General features: G+C 42.5%; 1 protein-coding gene across 2 annotated transcripts in view; it reads right to left on the reverse strand.

Annotated features, from left to right (window-relative positions):
• Positions 1 to 19,774, reverse strand: part of STK24 (serine/threonine kinase 24) — a 69,141-nt gene extending 49,367 nt beyond the window's left edge. The window contains exon 1 of one of the 2 annotated variants that reach the window (XM_032997118.2): positions 19,424 to 19,774. In XM_032997118.2, coding sequence (XP_032853009.1) covers positions 19,424 to 19,498 — 75 coding nt within the window. In that variant the 5' untranslated portion in view covers positions 19,499 to 19,774. Of the gene's footprint in view, positions 1 to 18,818; positions 19,215 to 19,423 lie in introns of those variants that run through there. The other variant, XM_042806121.1, reaches the window with a different exon arrangement.
• Between the last annotated feature and the right edge of the window lie 4,005 nt (positions 19,775 to 23,779).

Here is a 23,779-nt window from a genome sequence, read left to right on the forward strand (position 1 = left end):
ATCAAGAGCTTATGGGTCAGGATTAAAGGGAGGGCAGGGACAGGTAACGTTATAGTGGGGATCTGCTATAGACAGATGGGAGCAGCCTCACATTCACAAGCCCTGGTCCTCACGGGGGATTTCAACCACCCCAGTATCTGTTGGGGGGACAACACAGCAGGGCACAAGCAACCCCGGAGGTTCCTGGAATGCACTGATAATAACTTCCTTCTCCAAGTGAAGGAGGAGCCAACGAGGAGAGGTGCTATGCTGGGCCGCCTTCTCACCAACAATTTGGGGCTGGAGGGGAGTATGAAGCTTAAGCCTTGACTGCAGTGACCATGAAATGGAGTTCAAGATCCTTAGGGCAGTGAGGAGGGCACGCAGCAAGCTCGCTACCCTGGACTTCAGGAGAGCAGGCTTTGGCCTCTTCAGGGATCTGCTTGGCAGAGTAGCATCGGATAAAGCCCTGGAGGGAAGAGGGGCCCAGGAAAGCTGGTTAATGGTTCGAGGATGACCTCCTCCAAGCTCAGGAGCAATGCATCCTGACAAAGAGGAAGTCAGGCAAAAACACCAGGAGGCCTGCATGGATGAACAAGGAGCTCCTGGACAAGCTCAAGCACAAAAAGAAAACCTACAGAGGGTGGAAGCAAGGACAGGTAGCCTGGGAGGAATACAGAGAAATTGACCAACTAGCCAGGGATCAGGTTAGGAAGGCCAAAGCCCTGACATAATTAAATTTGGCCAGGGATGTCAAGGGCAACAAAAAAACGCTTCTATAGGTACACTGGTGATAAAAGGAAGACTAGGGAAAATGTGGGCCCTTTGCAGAAGGAAACAGGAGCCCTGGTTAACTGGGACATGGAGAAGACTGAGGTACGCAATAACTTTTTTCCCCCTCAGTCTTCACCAGCAAGTGCTCCAGCCGCAGTGCCCAAGATGCAGAAGGTAAAGGCAGGGACTGGGAAAATGAAGAATTGCCCACTGTAGAAGATCAGGTTCAAGGCCATCTAAGGAAACTGAAGTTGCGTAAATCCATGGGACCTGATGAGATACGTCCACAGGTCCTGAGGAAACTGGTGGATGAAGTGGCTAAGTCACTATTCATCATATTTGAAAAGTCGTAGCAGTCTGGTGAAGTTCCCACCAACTGGAAAAGGGGAAACATAACTCCCCATTTTTAAAAAGGGAAAAAAAGAAGACCCAGGGAACTATACACCAGTCACTCTCACCTCTGTGCCTGGTGAGATCATGGAGCGGATCCTCCTGGAAACTCTGCTGGGCACATGGAAAGTAAGGAGGTGATTAGTGACAGCCAACATGGCTTCATTAAGGGCAAATTGTGCCTGACATATTTGGTGGTTTTCTACAATGAGATTGCAGTGTTGGTGGATAAGGAAAGAGCAAGTGACATCATTTATCTGGACTCATGCAAAGCATTTGATGCTGTCCCACACAACAACATTGTCTCTAAATTAGAGACATGGATTTGACAGATGGAGCACTCAGTGTATAAGGAATTGGCTGGATGGTCACACTCAGAGTTGTGGTCAATGGCTCGATGTCCAAGTGGAGACCAGTGACAAGTGGCATTCCTCAGCAGTCGGTGTTGCGATCGGTGCCATTTAACATCTTTGTCAGTGACACGGACAGTGGGACTGAGTGCACCCTCAGCAAGTCTGCCGATGACACCAAGCTGTGTGTTGCAGTCAACACACTGGAGGGAAGGGGTGCCATCCAGAGGGACCTTGACAGGTTTGAGAAGTGGACCCATGCAGACATTATGAAGTTCAATAAGGCCAAGTGCAAAGGCCGGCACATGGGTTGGGGCAATCCCAAAGACAAATACAGGCTGGGCAATGAGTGCACTGAGAGCAGCCCTGTGTGGAGAAGGACTTGGGGGTGTTGGTTGACGAGAAGCTCCACAAAACCCAACAATGTGTGCTTGCATGCCAGAAAGCCGGCCGTATCCTTGGCTGCACCAAAAGAAGCATGACCAGCAGGTTAAGAGTGGTGATTCTCTCCCTCTACTCCACTCTCGTGAGACCACGCCTAGAGTACTGTGTTCAGCTTCGGGGCCCTCAGCCTGAGAAGGACATGGACCTCTCCACAAAGATGATGAGGGCTGAAGCACCTCTCCCATGAGTACAGGCCGAGAGTGCTGGGGTTGTTCAGCCTGGAGAAGAGAAAGTTCCAGAGAAACCTTAATGCAGCCTTCCAGTACTTGAATGGGGCCTACAAGTAAACCAGAGAGGGGACTTTTTACAAGGGCATGTAGTGTCAGTACAAGGGGTAATGGCTTTAAACTGAAAGAGGGAAGGTTTAGATTAGATGTAAGGAAGAAATTCTTTACTGTGAGGGCAGTGAGACACTGGCACAGGTTGCCCAGAGCAGCTGTGGCTGCCCCCTCCCTGGAAGGGTTCAAGGCCAGGTTGGACGGGGCTGGGAGCAACCTGGTCTGGTGGAAGGTGTCCCTGCCCCTGGCAGAGGGGTTGGAACTAGATGACCTTCAAGGTCCCTTCCAACCCAAACCATTTTATGAAGTATATTGCCAGACTTCACCATCCCCAAGAAGCTCCCCCTGATTTACATCTTATTGATCCATCTTTCTATCCGAAGTCGTTTTCAGGAAACAAACAGGACGACATGGGGTTTTATCATTGTCTTGCCATTAAAAGGAACAGAGCAAGAGATCCAAGTTCCTTCCACCAAAAAAAGCTTTTTCCTCCTTTAATTTCAACTTAATAAGACTTACATAGTATTGCACACTATCAAATACTACATGCATAATATGCTAATATAACTCCCACTTGGAAACCAGACCCGGGCACTTCATGTATTCCAGCAAGTGTAGTTATCCTTTAGCTGCACAGTAGCTACCATCAGTGTTTCCAGGGACATAATTTATAAGAGATCACAAAACTATAGTGGTTCTCCTCGTGCCCCTCAGTCTTCTCTGAGAATTATTCATAAACAAAAACAACCTTAACACTTGCACCAGATATTTTCCCTTGCGCAAGAGTTATCAGTCTATGCTTTCATATATACTGCGTTAGAATTTGAGATGATGTGCTGTAGAGAGCTGTGCATGCCTAATCCATCCACACAAGCCTTCTAGTTCCATTCACTAGCCACAGGAATCTAAGCATTACATCATTACAAAGGCATCTGGGTAAACTGTAATCCAATCCCAGTCACAGCTGCTTAAAAAAATTCCATGTTTCACCTCCAGAGACTAAAAAGCCAGCACTACTCGAAGTCACAGTGTACTACAGTTGTTCATATGGAGAAAAATACAACGGCTACCTGACAGCAGCTCTCTGAGATCTGTTGGCCTTACGCATTCACCACCTGTTGTCCCTTTTCCCCCTCAACCATCCATTCCGATTGTGTATTAAAGCCCATTACTTCACACCACCACAATTTTCAGACACTTGCAGAATTCTCACAGCTTCATTTTTACAGTGTCAGGCTCTTGGGATTCTGGTATTAGGCTAACAGTGTTATAAAACATCTGCAAAAGAACATTTTCCCAGTCATTTTGTGTTAACAATTCTAGAAAATCTGGGAAGATAACTGTTCCTAGAAGCCCTGAGAAGCAAGGAGGAATTGTTCCTGTTTGATTTTTTACAATCGACATTTCAAAACAGCTGCAAAATTTTAATTGCTCAATAATAGTGGGAATTAAATATAACTGAAGTTATTAATAACAGTTCCCTCTCCAAGTTCCTCATTAAATTACTATTTAAAAAACAAAACAAAACCACACCAAAAGAAAAAAAAAAAAAAAAAAAAAAAAAAAAAAAACAGTTTTCCTTCCCAAATCACAACTTTTGTAAATCCCTTTCTTAGCTTTCAAAAGTAAAGGGATTTTACTTTTGTAAAGTTGCCATTCCTGAATTTTGTTCTGAGGAAGAGGAGGTAGTAGTAGGGTTTTTTTTACTGACCTTGGTGTTCACGCAGCTGCTGCAACTCCTCCTCACAAGTCCAACTCCTCCTCTCAGATCCCTAAACCCACTCACCAGTCTTGAATCCTCTGTATTTCCAACTAATGAGCTCCCAGCCTATTGCAAAGGTTCTTTGTAATAATTCATAATTATGACATCGTGTACTTTGTGCTATTCCATTCAGTAATTCAAATCCTCAAGGTTGTGTAGTTCCTCAGCAATGGCTTCTCAAGTATAACAGGTGCCATTAAATTTTGTACCATCAGCAAATTCTATCAGCATGCATTGCCTTTTTTTATGCTACGGTCACTTTTCAGTCACTAACTGTCAAGAACAATCCTGGAGAAACCAGCAGTATCATCCACTCTGACATCATCTCTCCAATACTGTCCTTATAGCCAGGACTATAGACATCTTACAGTGCATTTATTTTTCAGAATCTCTAATTCTCATTTACACTAACTGCCCCTATAGCTCAACAGAAACTGTCACTGAAATTCAAAATAGTTAGAACAAACTTTATCCATAACCATTCTGACCTAAGATAAAGCTTTGAGTCTTTTTCAGCATCCCATTCCAGTTCTTATTTCTAACCTCCTTTTATGAAAGGTTATTCATGCACTTACTGTAGAAACGAGTTAAAAAAATATTTTTCTCTTTAACTTACAGAAATTACAAGCCATCTCCATATTCAAGTGCTCAAGGTTATTTGGGCAACTGATTTTACTTGCAGATCTCTAATTTCTCTATGCCTGCACTTTTGAAACAGACAATCATCTTTCAACACCTCATTCTGTATACTTTTAATTTCACCAAATCAACTTCCATTTAGTCAGTCCAATCCTCATTCCCTATCAAGACTGAACACAAAATACCATCATCTGAAGAGGTACAGAGATTTCTGGTGAAAAGATAATACCACATGGTAAACTGGCTTGTGACTGTGATTACTGCCGTCTGCTACAACACTTGGAGACAAAAATGATGTTTTGAACTTCGTTCATGTGCATGCAGATAAATCTGGAAGATAAATACTTCAATAAGATGTTGCAGACAGTGAACCCTACAAAATCATTAAAGGCTGAAGAACTAATGGAAGAAAAAAAAAAAAATCCATCAAAATAAATCACTTTGCTCTGGAAACCCTTGAGCTGTAAAATTTAGCAGAACCTGTGGAAGTATCCCACGTAAGTATTACAAGTCATTGTATTCTTACGCTTTTTCTTAGACATTTTCCAGTAACTGCTGTCAAAGATAAAATACAACCATATAGGCCTATGATCTGACCCCATTCAGCTGATACATTCTAAATTATTTGCATCCAAGTCAGAACTTCAAATACAAATTAAATTTTATAGCACAGTCAATGCATGTTATAGTACAAAATTAAGAACACTTGAAATCAGCGAGGAAGATGTTAAGGCCACTGCCATTCGAGGAACTGTCTTTGTGGTTTCTTCCTCTGCCCCACAGCTGCACCTCACCACACTTTCACATTCTAAATAAAACACTGACACTTCTTTCCATTGATAAAAACAAAAGATAAAAATAGAAAAAGAAAGCGATGACATTGTTTGAGACCACTACTACAGGTTTGTTAATTTTTAACATGTGTAGTGATTACCTGGTGTTCCTTTCACACAAAGATGTCAACTTCCAACTGAAATTAGTTTCAGAAGAACAAAAACACCGACTACTTCATATGTATTCATCAGAAGCAACTGATGAATAGTGATGAAACTGAGAAAGAAGTTTGGACATCTCAGGTTAGGTGCATAATCTACCACATTAAGGAACAAAACACCTTTTACCTTCTACAAGAAGGTGCATCAATTTCTTGCTCAAACTTTTGTACTAGTTCCACAAGTAAATCTATTCAACATAGAAACAGGGTACACAAACCATTCATTTTATGACAACACCAGGAAGAAGCTGCAAGTGCTATTAGTGGGAGACTCTCTCCCTGTGAGTGATGGAAGTTCCAATGTGTTGACCTGAACTGCTTGGACAGCTTTGTTTTTGCGAGGGACTCCAATCAATGACATTTTGGAGACACTGATGAGACTTGCTCAGCTCTTGGACTATTACCTCATGCTACTCTTCAACATCAGGCACCACTAAAATAGCCTGGGGAGATCTGGAAGCATATCAAGTATGACTACATGGCCCTGGGGGTGAGGGTCAAGAACATGAGGGCCCAGGTGGTTTTCTCCTCAATCCTACTGGTGAAGAGCTCAAGGAAGAGTGGACAGATCAGGGATCTGCTTGAAAGAATTCCAGGCAAAACAGTCCTGGAGACAAGAGTGATCAAGGAGACCTGGTTGAATTTCAAGCATTACCTCCTCCAAGTTCAAGAATAATCCATCTGACATGCAGGGACACAAGAAGAGGTGGCAGGAAGACTGCATCGGTGAAAAAGGGACTCCTGAATAAACTCAAACATAAAGAGAAAGCATACAAGAAATAGAGGCAGGGTCAAGTGACCCAGGAAAAATATAGAGACATTGTCCAAGAGTACAGGAATGAGTCTAGGAAATCAGCAGCACAAAGTCCAGCTGGAGACCAGTCACTACCCAGGGGTCATTGCTGGGGCCAATACTGTTTAGAATCTTCACTCATAACCTGGACAATGGAGCAAAACATACCCTCAACAAGTTTGCTGATCACACAGAACAGGCAGGAGAGGTTGATACACTAGTTGTTTGTCCTGCCATTTGGGGGGACCTTGGCAGCCTCGAGAAATGGGTCATCAGAACCATCATGAAATTCAATGAAGGCAAATGCAAAGTCCTGCACCTGTGGAGAAGTAGCACCACACACCAGTACAGGCTGCGGACTGACTGGCTCGCAAGGGGCTTTAAAGAGAAGTCCTTAGCATCCAAGTGAACATAAGCCAGCAACGTGCCATTGTGGCAAAGAACACCAACAGTATCCTGGGCTGCATTAGGAGAAGCATTGCCAGGAGGTCAAAAGAGGATATCCTACCCCCCTGCTCAGCACCAGTGAGACCACATCTGCAGTGCAGCATCCAGTTCTGGGCTCCCCATTACAAGTCAGTCATACTGAAGCAAGACCAGTGAAAGGCCACAAAGCTGGTTAAGGACTGGAGCATCAGACATATGAGAGGAGGCTGAAAAAGTGGGAATTGTTTAGCTTAGAGAAGACTGGGGGGTTGGAAATCTTATCATGTGAATACCTGATGGAAAGGAGCAAAGAAGACAGAGCCAGACTCTTCTCAGTGGTGCCTAGTGGAAGGACAAGATGCAACAGGCACAAACTGAGATATAGGAAATTCCAGCTAAACTTCAGAAGAAAGGGAGGGGGGCAGGTGGGAAAGAGAACACCACAACCTTTCTTACTGTAAGGGTAGTCCAACACTGGAATAGTTTGCCCAGGCAGACTGTGGATCCTTAGAGGTATTCAAAACTAGGCTGGATGTGGTCCTGAGCAACCTGCTCTAGCTGACCCTGCTTTGAGCAGGGGGTGGACTAGATGTGCCCTAGACGGGTCCCTTCCAATCTCAGCTATTCTGTGATACACTATTTCTATCACACCAGGAATTATTTTTTACTGCTAAATTTACTGTTGTGCTGGGTTTGAGTGGTGAGGGTTCTGGTAGCAGGGGAGGGGGGCTGCAGTAGTGGTCACCTGTAAGAAGCTTCTCAAAAGCTCCCTTGGCTCCAAGTCAGACCCACCTCTGCATCAAGGCTAAGCCAATTAGCAATGATGGCTGCACCTCTGCAATAGCGTATTTAAGAAGGGGAATCTGGGAGGAGAAACAGTTGTTAGGAAGTTACCAGGACACCTATGCAAACACCGAGGTCAGTGGAAGACAGGACAAGGAAGGGGGGGAGGTACGCAGGAGCAGAGCCCCCTGTATCCAGTGGTGAGAGGGCAGGGCCGCCCCCCTGCCACCCGTGGAGGTCCACGGTGGAGCAGAGGCCGACCTGAAACCTGTGGAGGAGCCCACACCAGGAAATGTATCTGCACCTAAAGGAAACCAGGACTCTGAGGGGAAAAGAAGCCCCGCTGTTGTAGTTTGGTACTGGGAAGACTGCAACACATGGAGGTGACCCATGACAGAGCAGCATGGGAATGGCTGCATCCCATGGGAAGGACTCACACCAGAGAAGGTTCATGGAGGACTGTCTGCAGTGAGAGGGGAGCCACGTGGAACAGGGGAGAAATGTGCGACCTTCACCCCACCTCCTGAGAAGGAAGGAGCAGCAGGACTGACTGTAACCTCCATTCCCTGCTGCCTGCACTGCTGTGGGAGGAGGTAAAGAGATCGGGAGCAGAGCTGAGCCCAGGAAGAAGGGAGGGGTAAGGTGGTTTTGGATGTGGCAGTGCTTCTCACTGCCCTACCTTGTCTGTTAAGTGGTGGTGGTGGTGTTAAGTGTTTGAATTAAAGTGATGGTTCTTTTTTTTTCCTTCCCCTAACAAGTCTGACTTTTGCCAGTGACCATAATGGGTGAGTCACCCCTCCCTGTCCTTATCTCAATTCCCCATCCATTTACTTTATTTTCTCCTTCCCATTCCTGAGTGGGGGAAGCAGTGAGTGAAGGCTGCATGGTGCTCAGTTGCCCCCTGGGCTCAAACCAGGACAACTGTGCAAATACATTAAATTTCTTTTGAAAAGAGACACCACTGTTGCACATCATTTCTTTATCTTCAGTTAATTTCTGTAAGGATCAGAGAACAGAAATCTAGCAGAAAAGTTCATACAGGCAATTTTCTCAAGTACCCAGAGAACTTCAAGACTAAAAGCCAGTCAAAGTAAACAGCTGGCACATTTAATGTCATCCTTCACACAGCTCTCCATTTCAGAAGCAGCACTGCAAAGGTTTTCCTGTATCACCACTTGCAATCCTTCAAAAACCATCCAAAGCCTATCCACCTCAGAGACCAGTATTAAGTAGCTTTCATTTTTACTTTTACCCTCATAGAGAGCGAGCTGCAGAAGTGACAGCAATGAAGATATATTTTAAGTTTCGTTAAAACGAAGAAATTCAAATCATGCAGCCCTCCCACAAGCCTAGGTTATCAAAGTAGGGACGGGCAGGGAGAGGAATAAACAAACAAAAAAACCCACAAACCCACAACTAAAATAAAAATCTCCCCAGAACACCCATATAAGATGGTTTCACATCAGGAAAAACTACTTTCAGGAATGAGAAGCCTCAAATTTTGCTACCCAGCATTTTACCCTTCTATGAAGCTCACAAGTTTTTCCTTTCAGCAATATATGCATATCAGATATGAATAGCTGATACAATATGCAAGATTATTTCCTGCAGTTGGTGGGTAACAAATAAAACAAAAGCAGTATGCAGAAAAATTGATCAATTTTACTGCATTGTATCAAGCCCCACCTGTATTTTCAAAGTGCAGCAAACTAACCCAAAAATACAAAATATATTGAAGTATTTGGATTTATAGTCTAGGACTTTTGTCTAAACAAGAAAAAAAAAAAAAAGCAGCCTTAAAATTTGAACCAAAGGGAGCTCGCTCTCAGTTTCATCTATCGATAATATCAGATGAACCAGGATAACCACTTTATGATTATCATGAACAGCAACAGCTGATTTTTATTTTCTTTTTAGAAGACAAATCAGCAAAAAATGTCATGAAAGCTACAAAGACTAGAATGAAAGCATTCATCTGTACTACCTTGGTGAAAAACTAAGAAATCCAGCTGTTTCACTAAAAATTTGTCAATGATCAAAAAGACCATGTGACTGTTCTTTTCTTTCATTCTTCAAGCATACGTATTCCATATTTCACATTTTCCATCTCCAATACTATAATTATTCAATTCAGACACACACCACCATAATGAAATTACTTTTTTCCTGGGGAAAAAAAAAATGCCAATAGTTGTAAGAACTAGCAACACATTAACTATCATAAAAAGGAACAACTGCCATAAATTCTGCCATAAACCTTCAGTGGGTTGTAACGGCAGGGATGGGAAGCAAATAATAAAGCTGTAAAGCCTTGCATCTCTCAAACACTTTAGATGCCACAGACAGATGAGGATAAAAACATATAGCATGCATCACAGCGGCCTTACTAATACTCACATCTGTCACACAGTTCAACTCCCTTGCTCTGCCTTCCAACTAGATTGGAACAGGTTTTACGTGTGTTTCCAGTGGGAATAAAATGTTGCCTAAACTTAGCCTTTCATAAAATTACTCCTCAGCCATTGGACAATCTCTTTCCACTTACTTTCAAGGAAGATGTACTTACCTGAGATTCAGAACTCAAAACATTCAGTTCTTTATCAGTAACATGGATATCCAAAGATGCTTCCAAATTCCCAGTTAACTAAATACCATTTTCTGGGTGTAATGTCCCGTGCACAAATCACCCCATTTTTATATTTTTAATTCAGAAAGCTACTTAGTGTAACAACGTTAAGAGTTTAACACCAAAACTAATAGTTACTTAACCATAGCCTGCTTTTTACAAGCATTCAGAAAGAATAAAATCCAATTAAATGTGGTGAATTTCTGAATAGTTTCTCAGGCTTTTTTTTTAATATAACATCGCTAAAAACTTCCATAACTTGTAACTGACTCCCTCCCTTCCATCCATTACACTTTTAAAACACAAATTACCACAATTGAAAAATCTCTGTGCCCTGAGCACACAAGGAAAACAATAAACAATTCTCATCAGTAGACATAGCACAGCAGTAAAACCCAAAATGTATTTTAGACACCAAGAGAAAGACAGCTAAGGAAAATAAGGAAAAAGTCCCAAAAAAACAGGTTTATAACAATGTCTCTCACCTGTTTCCATCTGCTAACAAGATCATACACAGTAATAACCACTATTAATTAGCTAAGCTATTGATAAAAAGAAAAAAATAAAGTAGTGGCTCTTTGTTGAAATTGCCACCATTATGATAAATGACTGAATAAATAATGCTAATAGAGGCATTTAGAAATGTATGCTGCATTAATACTAATTGAGGAAAAGAAAAAAAAAATGAGTTTTAGTATCTACAGCAACCCCATAATATGAGGGGAGACTTTCCTTGCATCCATTCCATCATCTCACAAGAAAATCCAAATGTATGTCTCTTAAGAAGCCATCAAACTGTGCAACTAAAAATAGAATAGGGAAGTACAAGCATTCCCAAAATTTTCCTGTTTCAAGCCTCACTTTCTATAGTTACACTGTAGAAGGCTCTTAGTTCTATACTAATGTATAATCAACACATGGAACAGTCTGATGCTTGTACAACTTAAATGTTTATTACTCTCAGATCTGTTCTTGTCCACTAACAGGGAACAATTCCATACATAGATACTTCCAATAAGCAAAGCATTTATTGGCTTATGAAAGCAGTTTCATTTAAAAAAGCCTGTCTATTCAATAGACCTCTCCAAAAGTAAACTACATTTATCTGATTTTGGAACTATTCATCCTGAACATATCCAGTTCAGTTTCAGGTAATATATTGAAGTTTAATACAAGCTTGGGAAAACAAACAAACATTTTACTGATATCAACCAACTTGTGAATGTCATCATCACCTTGTACTGATCATGGCTCAAGACTCAATTAGGCATACAACCCAAACACATCAGCTTAAATGAATTAGCAATTTTGTCAAAATGAAGTTTCTCAAAGCTCCCTCAGCTCCAAGTCAGACCCGCCTCTGGCCGAGGCAGAGCCAATTAGCAACGGTGGCTGTGCCTCTGTGATAACGTATTTAAGAAGGGGAACCTGGAGAAGAGGAGGAATTGCGAGGGAAATACCTATGCAAACACCAAGGTCAGTGGAAGAAAGTGGGGGGGCAGGGGGAAGGTGAACCAGAGCAGATTTGCCTGCAGCCCACAGTGAGAGGATGGGCTGTCCCCCTGCCACCCATGGAGGTCACCGGTGGAGCAAATGCCCACCTGCAGCCCGTGGAGAACCCCACACCAGAGCAAGTGGCTGCACCCAAAGCAGGCTGGGACTGAGGGAAGCCCACACTGGAGCAGTCTGTTGTTGGGAGGACTGCAGCCTGTGGAAGGGACCCACGCTGGAGCAGTTTGTGAAAAGCTGCAGCCCATGGGAAGGACTTATGTCAGAGAAAAAAAGTGGAGGACTGGCTCCCATGGGAGGAGCCCCACAATGGAGCAGGGGAAGAGTGTGAGGAGTCCGTCACCTGAGGAGGAAGGAGCAGCAGAAACAATGGGTGATGAACTGACTGCAATCCCCATCCCCTGTCCCCCTGCGCCACTCAAGGGGAGGAGGTAGAGAAATTGTGAGCAAAGCTAAGCCCAGTAAGAAGGGAGGGGTGGGGGGAAGATGCTTTTAAGATGTGGTTATACCTCTTACAGTCCTACTCTGATTGGAAAATTAGTGGTGGTGGTGCTCAAATTAAATTGTTGTTTCTTTTTCTTCCCCAACGAAGTCCATCTTTTGCCTGTGACCATAATGGGCGAGTCATCTCTCCCTGTCCTTTTCTTGATCCCCAGGTCTTTTGTTTTATTTTCTCCTCCCCATCCCTGAGTGGGAAGGAATGATCAAGCAGCTGCTGGTGCTCTGTTGCCCTCTGGGCCTAAACCTGGACAGTCCTTTTGTGGCCAGTTGCCCTTTAGTGTTCAGTGGGAGTCTTCCCAGCAGTAACTGTACCCATTACCCCTGGTCTTTTCCATCTGATTCCTTGTCAAAAGGGAGTCTCACCTTCTTTGTAGCCACCCTTTAAATACTGGAACATGATGAGAAGGTCTCCCCTAAGCCTTCTTTTCCCAAGGCTGAACAAATCCAGTTCTCTCAGCCTTTCCTCATACAGCAGGCTTCCAAGTCCCTTGATCCTCTTTGTGGCCCTTCTCTAGACCCACTCCAGCCTGTCCACATCTCTTTTGTATAGTGGGGACCAACTTATTATAGGATGAATGCAGTATTTTCTATTATTATTTTATATTAGTTGCCTTACTGTCTTTGTTCATCAATGTTTGGTACATCTCCTCCCTTCTCCCTCCCACCCTCCCCAAGAAAAGGAACACGAAAATAATTTAAGCAAAATTTTAAAATGTCGCCAAGATACATATATCCATTTTCTATCTCAGAAACACAAAAAATGCCACTACGTGCAAGCTGACATCAAAGTCTTGTACACCACTCATAACACAAGCCCCAATATTTAAATGTATTCACTATATCAGTAGTCTTGTGTTTTCCTGGGGAACAAAGATGACAGCTGACAAAAAGGGGCATCTTATTCAAACATGAAACTGGTACATGAAACCTGCCATGACATATGACTAGCCTGAGTGGTCTATAAGGGTATCTGAAAGATACAGTTGCCATAAGTGGTATCTATTCACCTGTTCTGGAAAGTCACACAATGGAAATGTGGTTTTCCTGTTCAGAGGCTGCTGACACTAATGGTGAGACACCAGGTAAGATAAAGGTGAATGCTGACATTGGTCACACAGTAACTGACAAGTATAACCAACCATCTTGGATGTGACTTACACCAGAGCAAAGATCCAAAACTAGACTTCATGAACTCTGTATTTGGAAATTAGAATACCTTTCCAAACTTCTGCTACCACTGTATAAACACCCCACATTACCTCTATGTAAACATTTGAAATTAAATAGAATTCTGGAAAGAATGTCTAAAATGCATAGCTCCAAAACCACAGATGGGCTGAAACAATGTAACACAGATTTATAAAAAGGATTTGCTATTGTCAATCCTTACTCCAAAAAGCTGTTCTAATAAATCCTTCAATCGTTCATGAAGTAATGAACTCAACACAAAAAACTAACAGAGTACCTCAAACTGCTCCCCAAATACAGAGCAGTCTATACATTATGGTTACTTACAGGGTTTTTTCCACCTAATAGAAAAGTACCCAGGAAAGACACAGGAAGAAAGAAAAAAGAAGCTTTAAGACTGTGAAAACAGAAATGCAGTCACGTTAACTGTACACCAGGATTTAATAACATTATCCAAGTTGAAGCTTCAGCCTGAAAAAAAAGACTTCCTAGGAAGTTATGTGAAGAACACCACCAAAAGTCACCCATATAGTTGGTTTCCTTTGGACATGCTGCCAACTCCTCTATCTTAATAGCAAGATTTCAGTAGTGTATGATTTAAAAAGCTTAATATCCACATATTCACTAGGAGTTGCTACACACTTCCCAGTATCAATAGTTTCACTGTTGATAAGAGTCAACTTCTATAAAACAGCTCTGTACATCTATTGCATAGTCCTGACACAGACTTTGGCCTACAGAGTGAGAAGATTCCAACTTTGTTTTCACAAATTAAAAGTCTTCTGTCCTTGTACCCAAGGACTGAGCTTGTAATATGCTAGAGAATCATGACATATATCCCCAGGATATTTTAAAACAGATTAGCCATGATCATAATGGTCCAAAAATCTGTCAAATAATTAAATGCTGTAAGTTACTGCAAAATATTTATCAAACTGTAACAAACAGTAACAGTAAGCACAAACTTTCAAAAAAATTAAATCTGGGGAAAAGCAATCTCCTATACAGAAGTCACAAATGGAAGACAGCAGAGGCTCCGTGGCCTTTCCAGTGCCTTAGATTTAGCAACCTAATGTGCTGCAGTTACCAAAACCAGAGCTCACATAAAATAGTTACAACAGTTTATTGTAAAAGGAGAGTGAGTTTGAATAGGGAAAATAGTTTTATATATATATATATATATATATATATATATATATATATATGTATAATGTGTAAGAGTAAAAGAACAGCTGGATCAGAACAAAGGATCCTTTAGGCCAGAATACTTCTCCTACAGCAGTCAACAGAGAATATCTGGGGAACAGTGCAAGAACAGACAAGTAAATAGCATTATTTCCCAAAACACTCTTCCAGTCTCCAGCAAATTGACAGTTCAGACACTTTCTGAGCCAGAAATAGTGCCTTTATACTTAACAACCTTTATTTTCTGTTCATTTGTCAAGTTGCCACTCAAATTTAGTTAAACTTTTAACATTTCTTGGAGCAAGACAGTATGAACATCACTGTTTATTCACATTTTGGAAGAACCTGTAGCTCTTGTACTGAAAATAACAATGAATAATTAATAAAACTACCTTGCTGCATACACACTGTTCTTGTTACCAAAAAAAAATAAAAGAGAAGAAGATAAAGAAAGGTTTTTATCACACAGAAGAGGCCTTGACTTAAAGATGATGGAATTTTAAAAGCACCTTAGGAATTTTATGAAGCTGACATATAGGCATACTTCAAAATGTAGATAAACTGTTTCAAAAAATTGTATTTCTGGGGAGGAAAAAAAAAAAAAAAGGTTAAAAGGTTCAGGGCTTCACAGCACCTAGAGGAGAGTGAGGTTGGTTTTTTTGGTTGTCTTTCTCCCCCTTGAGGAGACTGAAACAGGAAAAAAGGTGGGAGTAATTATTTCTAATCAGTAACTCTGTGATTCATCAGTATCAGTGTTCATTATGCCACAGAAGTGTATCTGAAACTCTTATTCACCTGAAACTTTTAAGTACCTTTACTACAGAAGCACCTAGATTTGCAACTAGAAGTCATACCTAGATCCATTCTAACTGTGGCACTACACTGCCTGAACACAGCTGACTCCAAAAAGGCAAACCATCTGTGGGCTTTTCTCACTTCTCTGGGATCTACAGCTGACGGAGCCATTTATCTTTCCTCAGGAGTTTTAAGTATTCTTATTGCTATTACCATATTGTAAGGCTCATTTTAAAGTAGGTTAATAAAATCTGCTCTACACAGTTATTTCACACAGGTAGAAGTACACAGAAAAGCTCAGTTAAAAAACTGTTTTTCTGGTTCTCCAACTTCAGAAACAAAGAAAAATACAAACAAACCATATGCAGCTTAACCCAAAAACTTTTACATGAGGAGAGGAGAAAGATATTTAATCACTATTCATTTTAGTATTTTATTACTAAGGATTACCTTAAAACTGGCTGCTGCCACATATCCAACAGCTTGACGTACTGCAGTACTATGTTCTGCAGTTTCATCCCCTGAGACTTTCTCTGCCAGCCTACGTTCCCTGAGCTTTTTGGTCCAACACACTCCTAACATGCTTCAAAATATACTATGGGTCACCAAGCACCCTTACCACAAATTTATAAACACAGTACTTTATTATTGAAAAAATAGCTTCAATAAAGAAGCTACAGAAGCTTACTGCAGCCTTGAAATGCGGGCCAGTCTAAAAATCAAGGTCATATACACTCATTCAGAGTAAGCCAAGCAGAAATTTCATGCATTACAGACAAACAAGCATTCTCCCCAGGCCACTTCCATGAAACATAAAGAAGGAAGACAACATACTCAGTTTAGTAATCATGCACCTTCAAGCCACACATTCAAACTCGTATCTATACAAAGCCCTTATCCAAGGGCAGCATAAACTTTGAGTCCAAACTTATTTGCATGCATAGAAATTTAGGTCAAAGCCCAACTCTGGTTTTATTCAGGTTACAACATGCCCACTTCTCAGCAGACAGCAAATCTCAGGTTTTGACAACCTTCCAGCACCATCCTACATTTCCTCCACAGTTTTTCATTCCTTTGGCTCACTCTCTACCCACTCACTTTTTATGCATCACTCTTCAAACATCGATCAGATATGTTGTTTAGAGAAATACATTAATCCTTCATTCCTCTGCTCTATTTACACACTACTCTGCTCACACCAAACAGCATTAATAAAGCATTGTCCCTGTGTCTGATTTTTTAGGTGTCATGAAGTTTCTCTTGTTCACACTAGGATCCTGACTGCTCTCTTGTATAAATACAGCAAAGAATGTAGGAGAAAGCTGCATAACTTGTCACTGACACTGCTTACACCGTTTGTTGCAGAAGCTGGTAGGTGGAGAGGAGGGATCACACTACAGAAAAAGAAAAGATAGTCCCGTGATTTAGGCAATTTAATTATAACCCAGAGAACCAAGCTCTATTCCTCTCTCTTCTACACAATAAAATGTCTCAAACCATAACCTTTGTCTTATTTAAGTAAGTGTTACACACTGTATGTACCATACTCTTTGAACACTTATCTGCAAGTGAAATCAAAGAGAATCATGTACTGAAAACAGACCACTATAAAACTGCTGTGTACTCTGACAGAATGGAAATGGATATAAACATCTTGAACTGGGTGCAGAAAATCAGCAAGTAGCATTCACATTGCTGACAGACTTTATGCCTCTATCTCTCAGCAAGTCTTTACTTTGGTCTTTGGGTTTTTTTTACACTGTTAAAGTTCACACTTGAGAAACTCTCATAATACAATAAAAATTCATGAGAAAAAACAACACCGCCCTGAATAAAAGGAAATTTGAAGTAAACTCCCAAATTATGTGACTCCCTGAATATCTACCTATTTAGTAACAGCATTACAAACTAAATAACAAAGCAAGCCAACAAAAAATGCAGGTCATTAAGGAGACCATGCAGTGGCACACATAAACAGTACATGCATGTTGCTGGAATGACCATATTGCCGAATAATCTTCATTCTCTCACTTCTGAGAAGCTACAAATCTGGCTTTCTAATTCTAAAATACTACATTCTGTTTCAAAGTAAGCAGATAGTCCTCTTGGTTCTAACGTGTTTCAGATTAAAAAAAAATGCAATATTAATCTAGCCATAGCCAAAGCAAGAAACGGGTACTTTTCTGTCTGGCAAACAGCAAACTGCTCCTATTTGGAAGGTGAACTTGAACACTCAACAAAAGTACCTACAGAGCAATAAATTAATCAGTTCAGAGTGAGGGCCTACGTACTCTATTTGGCATCCAGTACTATGCCTAAACATATAATCCATGCTATGCCTAAACATGTTACATTTTAAATTCAAATCCTTGGGTTATGCAAAGAAAAAAAATTAATTACTTATAATCTTGAGTCATGGAACAACAGAGTAAACCAATACTTAAACCAGATGAAGCACAAAAACTTTCAATCCAGGAGATAAATTGAGAAAAACTCTACATGCCATTCATAAGTTTTTCTTCTGGAGGTTGGGGCAGGGAAGTTTCTAAGAAGATGTGGCAAACATTAGGATAATAACACACAGATACCAATGACCTTAATGTTTTTCTGGCAGTAGGTTGCATTTGGACTAAGAAAAACAGGGGGGAAAAGCCAGCTCAGTCACCAGAAAACCATACCAGTTATTTCAAAAATATAGTTACAGTACAGAACCAGCAAAGTCCATCGTATAACAACAGCAGTTAACCAACTGTGAGAGCTATACACAACCCCCAAAACCCCCACCTCCGACAGCATTCCCACTAGCCAGCACCACAGAGATGGGCACTGCAGCACACGCTGAAGGTCAACATTTTCAGGCCCTGTTTTTACGTATGCTTCCCCTAATCCCGTCAGAATAACGGGACCGAAAACCGCCCAACAAGAAACGCTTCGCTCCGTGAATTAAAACACCGAGGCGAACCACTGGCCGGGGGGAGGAGGGGGAGACAAACCACGCACCCCTCCGCTCCGCACACTTGCAGCAAAACAGAGGCTACGGGAGAGGGAAGGGGGGGGGGGGGGGGGGGGGAAGGATTCACCAGGCGAAGGGACCTCGTTAGGTATTACGCGAAGTGCTGACTGCACGTTTCGTTTCCACGGGTTACGAGATCCCGCTCCGTGTCCCGTGTCCCCCCCACCCCCTCCCAGCCCAGCCCCCGAGGCCGAGTCAGAGCGAAGAGGCGCCTTCCCCCCCTCGCCCCACGGTACCCCCACCGCGCCCCTTCACACCGCTCCCCACTCGTGGGGAGAGGCGGCACGGGCCCACCCCCGGCTCCACACAGCCGCCGGGGGGGTGCGTGTCCGTGCCTGCCCTTGCAGCTCGTCCCTCCCGCCGCCCGGGGCCACCCGGCCGGTCCTCACCTGCATACCCGGCAGGCCGGTCTGCACGGGGGAGTGAGCCATGGCGGCGGCGGGGAGGGAGCCGGGTCTCCTCAGGCGGCTCCGGGGGACAGGGCTTAGCTCATCTCCACCCACACTTTCTCTCTCACACACAAGACAGCCGTCGCCCTCCTTCTCGCCCTCCTCCCGAGCAAGCAGCGCCCGTGAGCCGGCGGTGGGAAAGGGGCCGTCCCAAGCTCGGGCTTCTCAGGCCCCCGTCACGGATGCAACGGCGGCCTCCTCATCATCCCTCCTCCTTCTCCTTCTTTCTCCTCCTCCTCTTCCTCCTCCTCTTCCTCCCTCGGCCGCGCGCGCAGAGCAGCCGTTGCTGGCGCGGTCGCGCGGGGCCCCGCCGCCGGCGACACGATGACAAACCTGAACGGGGGGGGGGGGGGGGGAGGAGCGGGCGGCGGCAACGCCAACGGCGGCAGCGCGCGCACCCGCCCGCCCCGCCCCTCATACCCGGCTACCTGCACGCGCTGCCCCGCCCCATTTTCCCCCCCCTCCCTTCTGCTCCCCCCCCCCCCCCATTGCCCGCCGCCGCCATCAGCTGAGGGGGGCGAGGGGCGCCGGCCGGCCATACGTACCGCGGGGTACGGAGCACCGGCGGCCCGGGCTTGAGTCCCCTGAGCACCGGCGGCTGCCGAGCGCCGGGCTTGCATCGTCCTCGGGGCCGGGAAGGCGGTCGGGCCCGTACCGGGGCCGCGGCCTGGGGGGTTCTGTTGGGTTTCGTCCTTCCTTCGGGGTGGCGGCAGCCCACGGCTAAAGGCTCGCTTCTCCTCCTCCTCCTCCTCCTGCTCCTCTCCCCCGGCCTGAGCGAAGGGCGGCTTCCCGGCTGCCGGTGAGGCGGGACAGGTGAAAGCGAAGTGAGCACCGGGCTCCGAGGCTGCTCTCTTAAAACAGGGAAAGTGGGGTGAGGCGATAGATGAGGATGGCAGAAACCCTAGACATTTTCTGGCATGTCCTTTTCCTGCCTCCCCTTCACTGGGACGCTTTCAGAAAGGTCACAGTAACGCTATCGCTCTGGCGAGGTATATGGTTTCAGGAAGCACTTGACTTCCTGTCAGAAGTTGCAAAAGCAGTAAACCAAAATGACAGTCGTGTTTTTTACAATACTTCCTAAATGGAAGAAGAGTGGATCAGCAGTCGGGTCTCCCCCACACAAGAGAAACTCTAGACTCATGCAAAGCCCTTAACAACCTGACAATGTTATATTCCCCATATTTGGCCTATGTAAGCTGAGATTCAAGAGCTCCATCACACCCGTTTCCCATGGAATGCCCCAAGATTCTCTCCTTCCCCCCCCCCCCCCCCCCCCCAAAAAAAATGCTAGGTAGTTTCATGAATATGAAAATCATTGAAAACTGTCAGCCAGCGGGTCTGGGATCCACAGGGCAGTGGTTCACTGTCTTTTCAACCAAATTAAAGCAGTGAGCATCCACCACAGCATAAATTTATTTTCAGTAGGTAATTCACTAGAGAGTTTGTAAAAGTCTTTTAACTGCAGGAAACACTGAAATATAAAGTCTTATTGATATGTGATACGATATTCTTTGTTGTCTGTCATGGGTTGAGCTAACGCTACATGACCGTGTTTTCCTGAAACCTCTAGAAACATAACATAAATGTCTAAGATTTCTGCCCCTTAGTCAAATTCAAATAAAATTAGCTAGCAGCCTTATACAGGCATGTATGTGTACACACACACACACACGGATTGTTTCCCTGAGAAATAACACCAAATATACCAGCTCTTCAGTACAGTGAAACACAGAAAGGAAGATGGATAGAAATAGTGTAGAAAATTGAACTATTTCAATTCTTTTATTAGTTATTCATGAGGGAGTTGCTAGTTTCCTTAATGCTGGAATGGAGTGTAAATTACGGGGTTCTTGAGAAAATACGAAAAAGTTTCTACTGTTTGCTGGTACATAGTTTTCTAAGAAACGTACAAGCTTTCATTTGAGTTTTACTTCACTCAAAGGTCAAATAACAGGCATAAGAATCGGTACCAAAGCTTTCTATTTAGATTGTTTGTTAAAGCATTTTTGCAATCTTTTTTTTAAAAAAAGTAGAGCTTTAGTTTCTCCATGGTTGCTCCACTGTTTGCAGCAAAATTTTTTAGCATGCTAGGGAGAAAGTAATGGGCTACAAGTGAACCTTTTCCTTTGTCCCATGAATACCATTGAACTTTTGCTGCCTCACATAACATTAAAAATCCTCACTGAGAAAATGTCAGGTTTACCATTGCCTGTGCAGCTTTATTTTTGCTCTTTTCTACATAGACATTATGATACAGATTTTATCAGCTGCTTTACTTTTTCTGCAGTTGCACATTCAGTGAAGAATGAAAATAAAAAAAGTTTTATCTTTTGTCTCACAAAAAGTATAAAGCTATTATTTTCTGTCCCTTAGTATATTCTTTAGGACTCAAATAGGAATGTATACTTGATTTGCTAGAGTTGTTTATGTTTTATCCTGCTAATTCCCTTTCTATGTTTAGTTTGTAGATTCTCTAGCTGAAGGTGCATAAGCACAAAAGGGTTCCCATGTGCTCCGTGCTCTGAAGTAACTTTCCCCATGTAAGCACCCGGCCTAGGGCCACTGTGAGATCTTCCTCTTGCTTCTATGACGCCATTGGGTAAAGGTCATGGATTTATTTCGTCTCAGGGTTTCAGAGTTCTTCATTATGTGTTCAACAAGAGACTGCCTGAAAAATGATTGTTCGAGCCACTGTAATAAGCTCTATGAGCAGATTTGCTTGTTCAGTCCAAGAAAACAAAGGAGCCGAGCCTGAACTCCGTCATAAACCAGAAGCCAGTCTAAGTTAAGTTCTAATGAAGTCAGAACAATGTATTAGAATGTCTAATTTCTGTCAGCTTGTGTATTTTATACTGTACCTTATGTTCTGATACACTTCAAGTTTCTCCTCTGGACTTGAAGAAATTTTAACCAAAATAGTTTTGAATGTAATCTTAAAATAATGGATGTGTGTGTTTGCTGTTAGTTTTGTAAATGCTAATCTTTCAGTCTAAATTTCAGTTTCATCCTCACAGACTGAATAATAGAAGCCTTGCAAATTTTCTTCTCCTTTTCTGAGAAAAAAAATGATTTTGTGTATTATACTGGAAAGAAAGGCTACTCTTGCAGAAAACTTTATTAAAAATAGAATGATTACAAGTTATGATAGCCTGCCATCCTAGTACAATGACAGAGACTTAAAAAATAAACAGTGCTTTTCATTAAGATGGTTCCCTCTTTTATCTTTTTGAAGCCAGATACTTCCAGCATGGAAAGATTCAATTTATTTTATGTGTAGACTTCTCAATACCTGGTTTGCTTTCAATTTAACTGTACTTAGAATATGCAGAGATATTCTGCTTTGCTGGTTATATAAGAAAAAAGTTACAGAAGAAAAATATAATTACATTATTGTGATGGCAGTGACTGTGAACTTGTGTTTATAAGCTGCCTGTGAAGAAAAATACATTTTCCTTACTGACCAAGACCAAAACTTTTCAAATGACCCACGTAAGACCATTGATGTTTTCTAAGAAGAAAGATGCACCAGAAACTGAGCTATTTTAGAATTTATAATATACCACGAATAAATAATTAATCATATCCTGACATAAATACACTACAGAAAAAGCACCGTGGATTGCAGTAAGTGGGACATTTGTCTGCAAAGTATAGTGCAAGAGAAATGTAATGGTGAACAAGTAGCAGGCACAAATTTACCTGGTGAAGAGAGGAGGATGGGGGGACTGAATGCATGACGATATTGCTTGCAGTGAAGTACGGCTATGGGATTATGGAGGCTCCCACACAGGTAGGGTTGAGTTTGTCCATCTCGTATGGCAGCAGGGGTATCCTGCCATCCTTGGCCTGTGGGCTGTAGAACAATTAACATTATTACAGTATCATGCTGTTCACTGCTCAGCTTGTTACTGGATTTTTTTCTCACTTCCTTAGCATCTTTATACACCACTATCTTTTTTCTTTCCTCTTTCCTTTTTCTACACCTTCTTGACTGATTTCTTAGTAAACTGTTTTAACAACCTGTATAAAAATGTGTCATTTCTCTTAACTGTCTATATTGGATTTCTAGACTAATTTTTTTTTTAATTACCCTATTGATAGCCTGATGGACTGTGTACTGAAAATTAAATTCTCAATAGTTTGTCAGTAAGGCTCCATTCTGAATACTTACATTTTAAATGTATGACACTTGCCTGTATCATATAATGCAAAGCAGCTTTAAGAATGCTCTTCACGAATGGACCCTAAAGAGTGAGTGTTCCTGGGGTAAAAGGGTAGGTCCTCATATGGGTCTCTAACTAATGATAGAGAGGAAAGAAAAAATAAAAACATTTTACCCTGGAGGATGTTATCAGTAGACTGTCACAGGAATCCATCTGGGACCAATCTTGCTCAGTGTATCCATGAAAGACATAGAAAAGACTAAAGGGAAATGACAAAATAGTCTCACATTGCCAAGTATCATGAGGTGAAAACTAAAATGAAGCACAAGGAGTTGCAGAAGAATCTCAGAGTGAGTGACTGCTGAGTGACATACCAGCAGATGGGAGTTCAGCATTGAAAACTATACAGGAGGAAAGTATATGGGAAAAGAGTTTAACTTTACATACTGGAGTTCCTACCAATCAAGAAGGAAATCTTGGCTGTCACTGATTTCAAAACAGTCAAAAGATAAAACTATGTTAGAAGTTAATAGGAAAGGAATAAAAAATAAAGGAGACAACATTGTTATGCCTCACTATAAATCCATGCTGCTTCTACAGACTGTCTGTATCTTCCATTTCCAAAATGATACAGTAGCATAGAAAAAGTATACCAGAAAGGGAAGAAAACCATGGCCAAAGATTCAGAAAAATTTCTCTAGATGGAGAATTAAATACATTTTGACTCCTCATCTTAGG

Source organism: Tyto alba, unplaced genomic scaffold (assembly GCF_018691265.1).
Source record: "Tyto alba isolate M040663 unplaced genomic scaffold, T.alba_DEE_v4.0 Super-Scaffold_45, whole genome shotgun sequence".
NCBI lineage: Eukaryota > Metazoa > Chordata > Aves > Strigiformes > Tytonidae > Tyto > Tyto alba.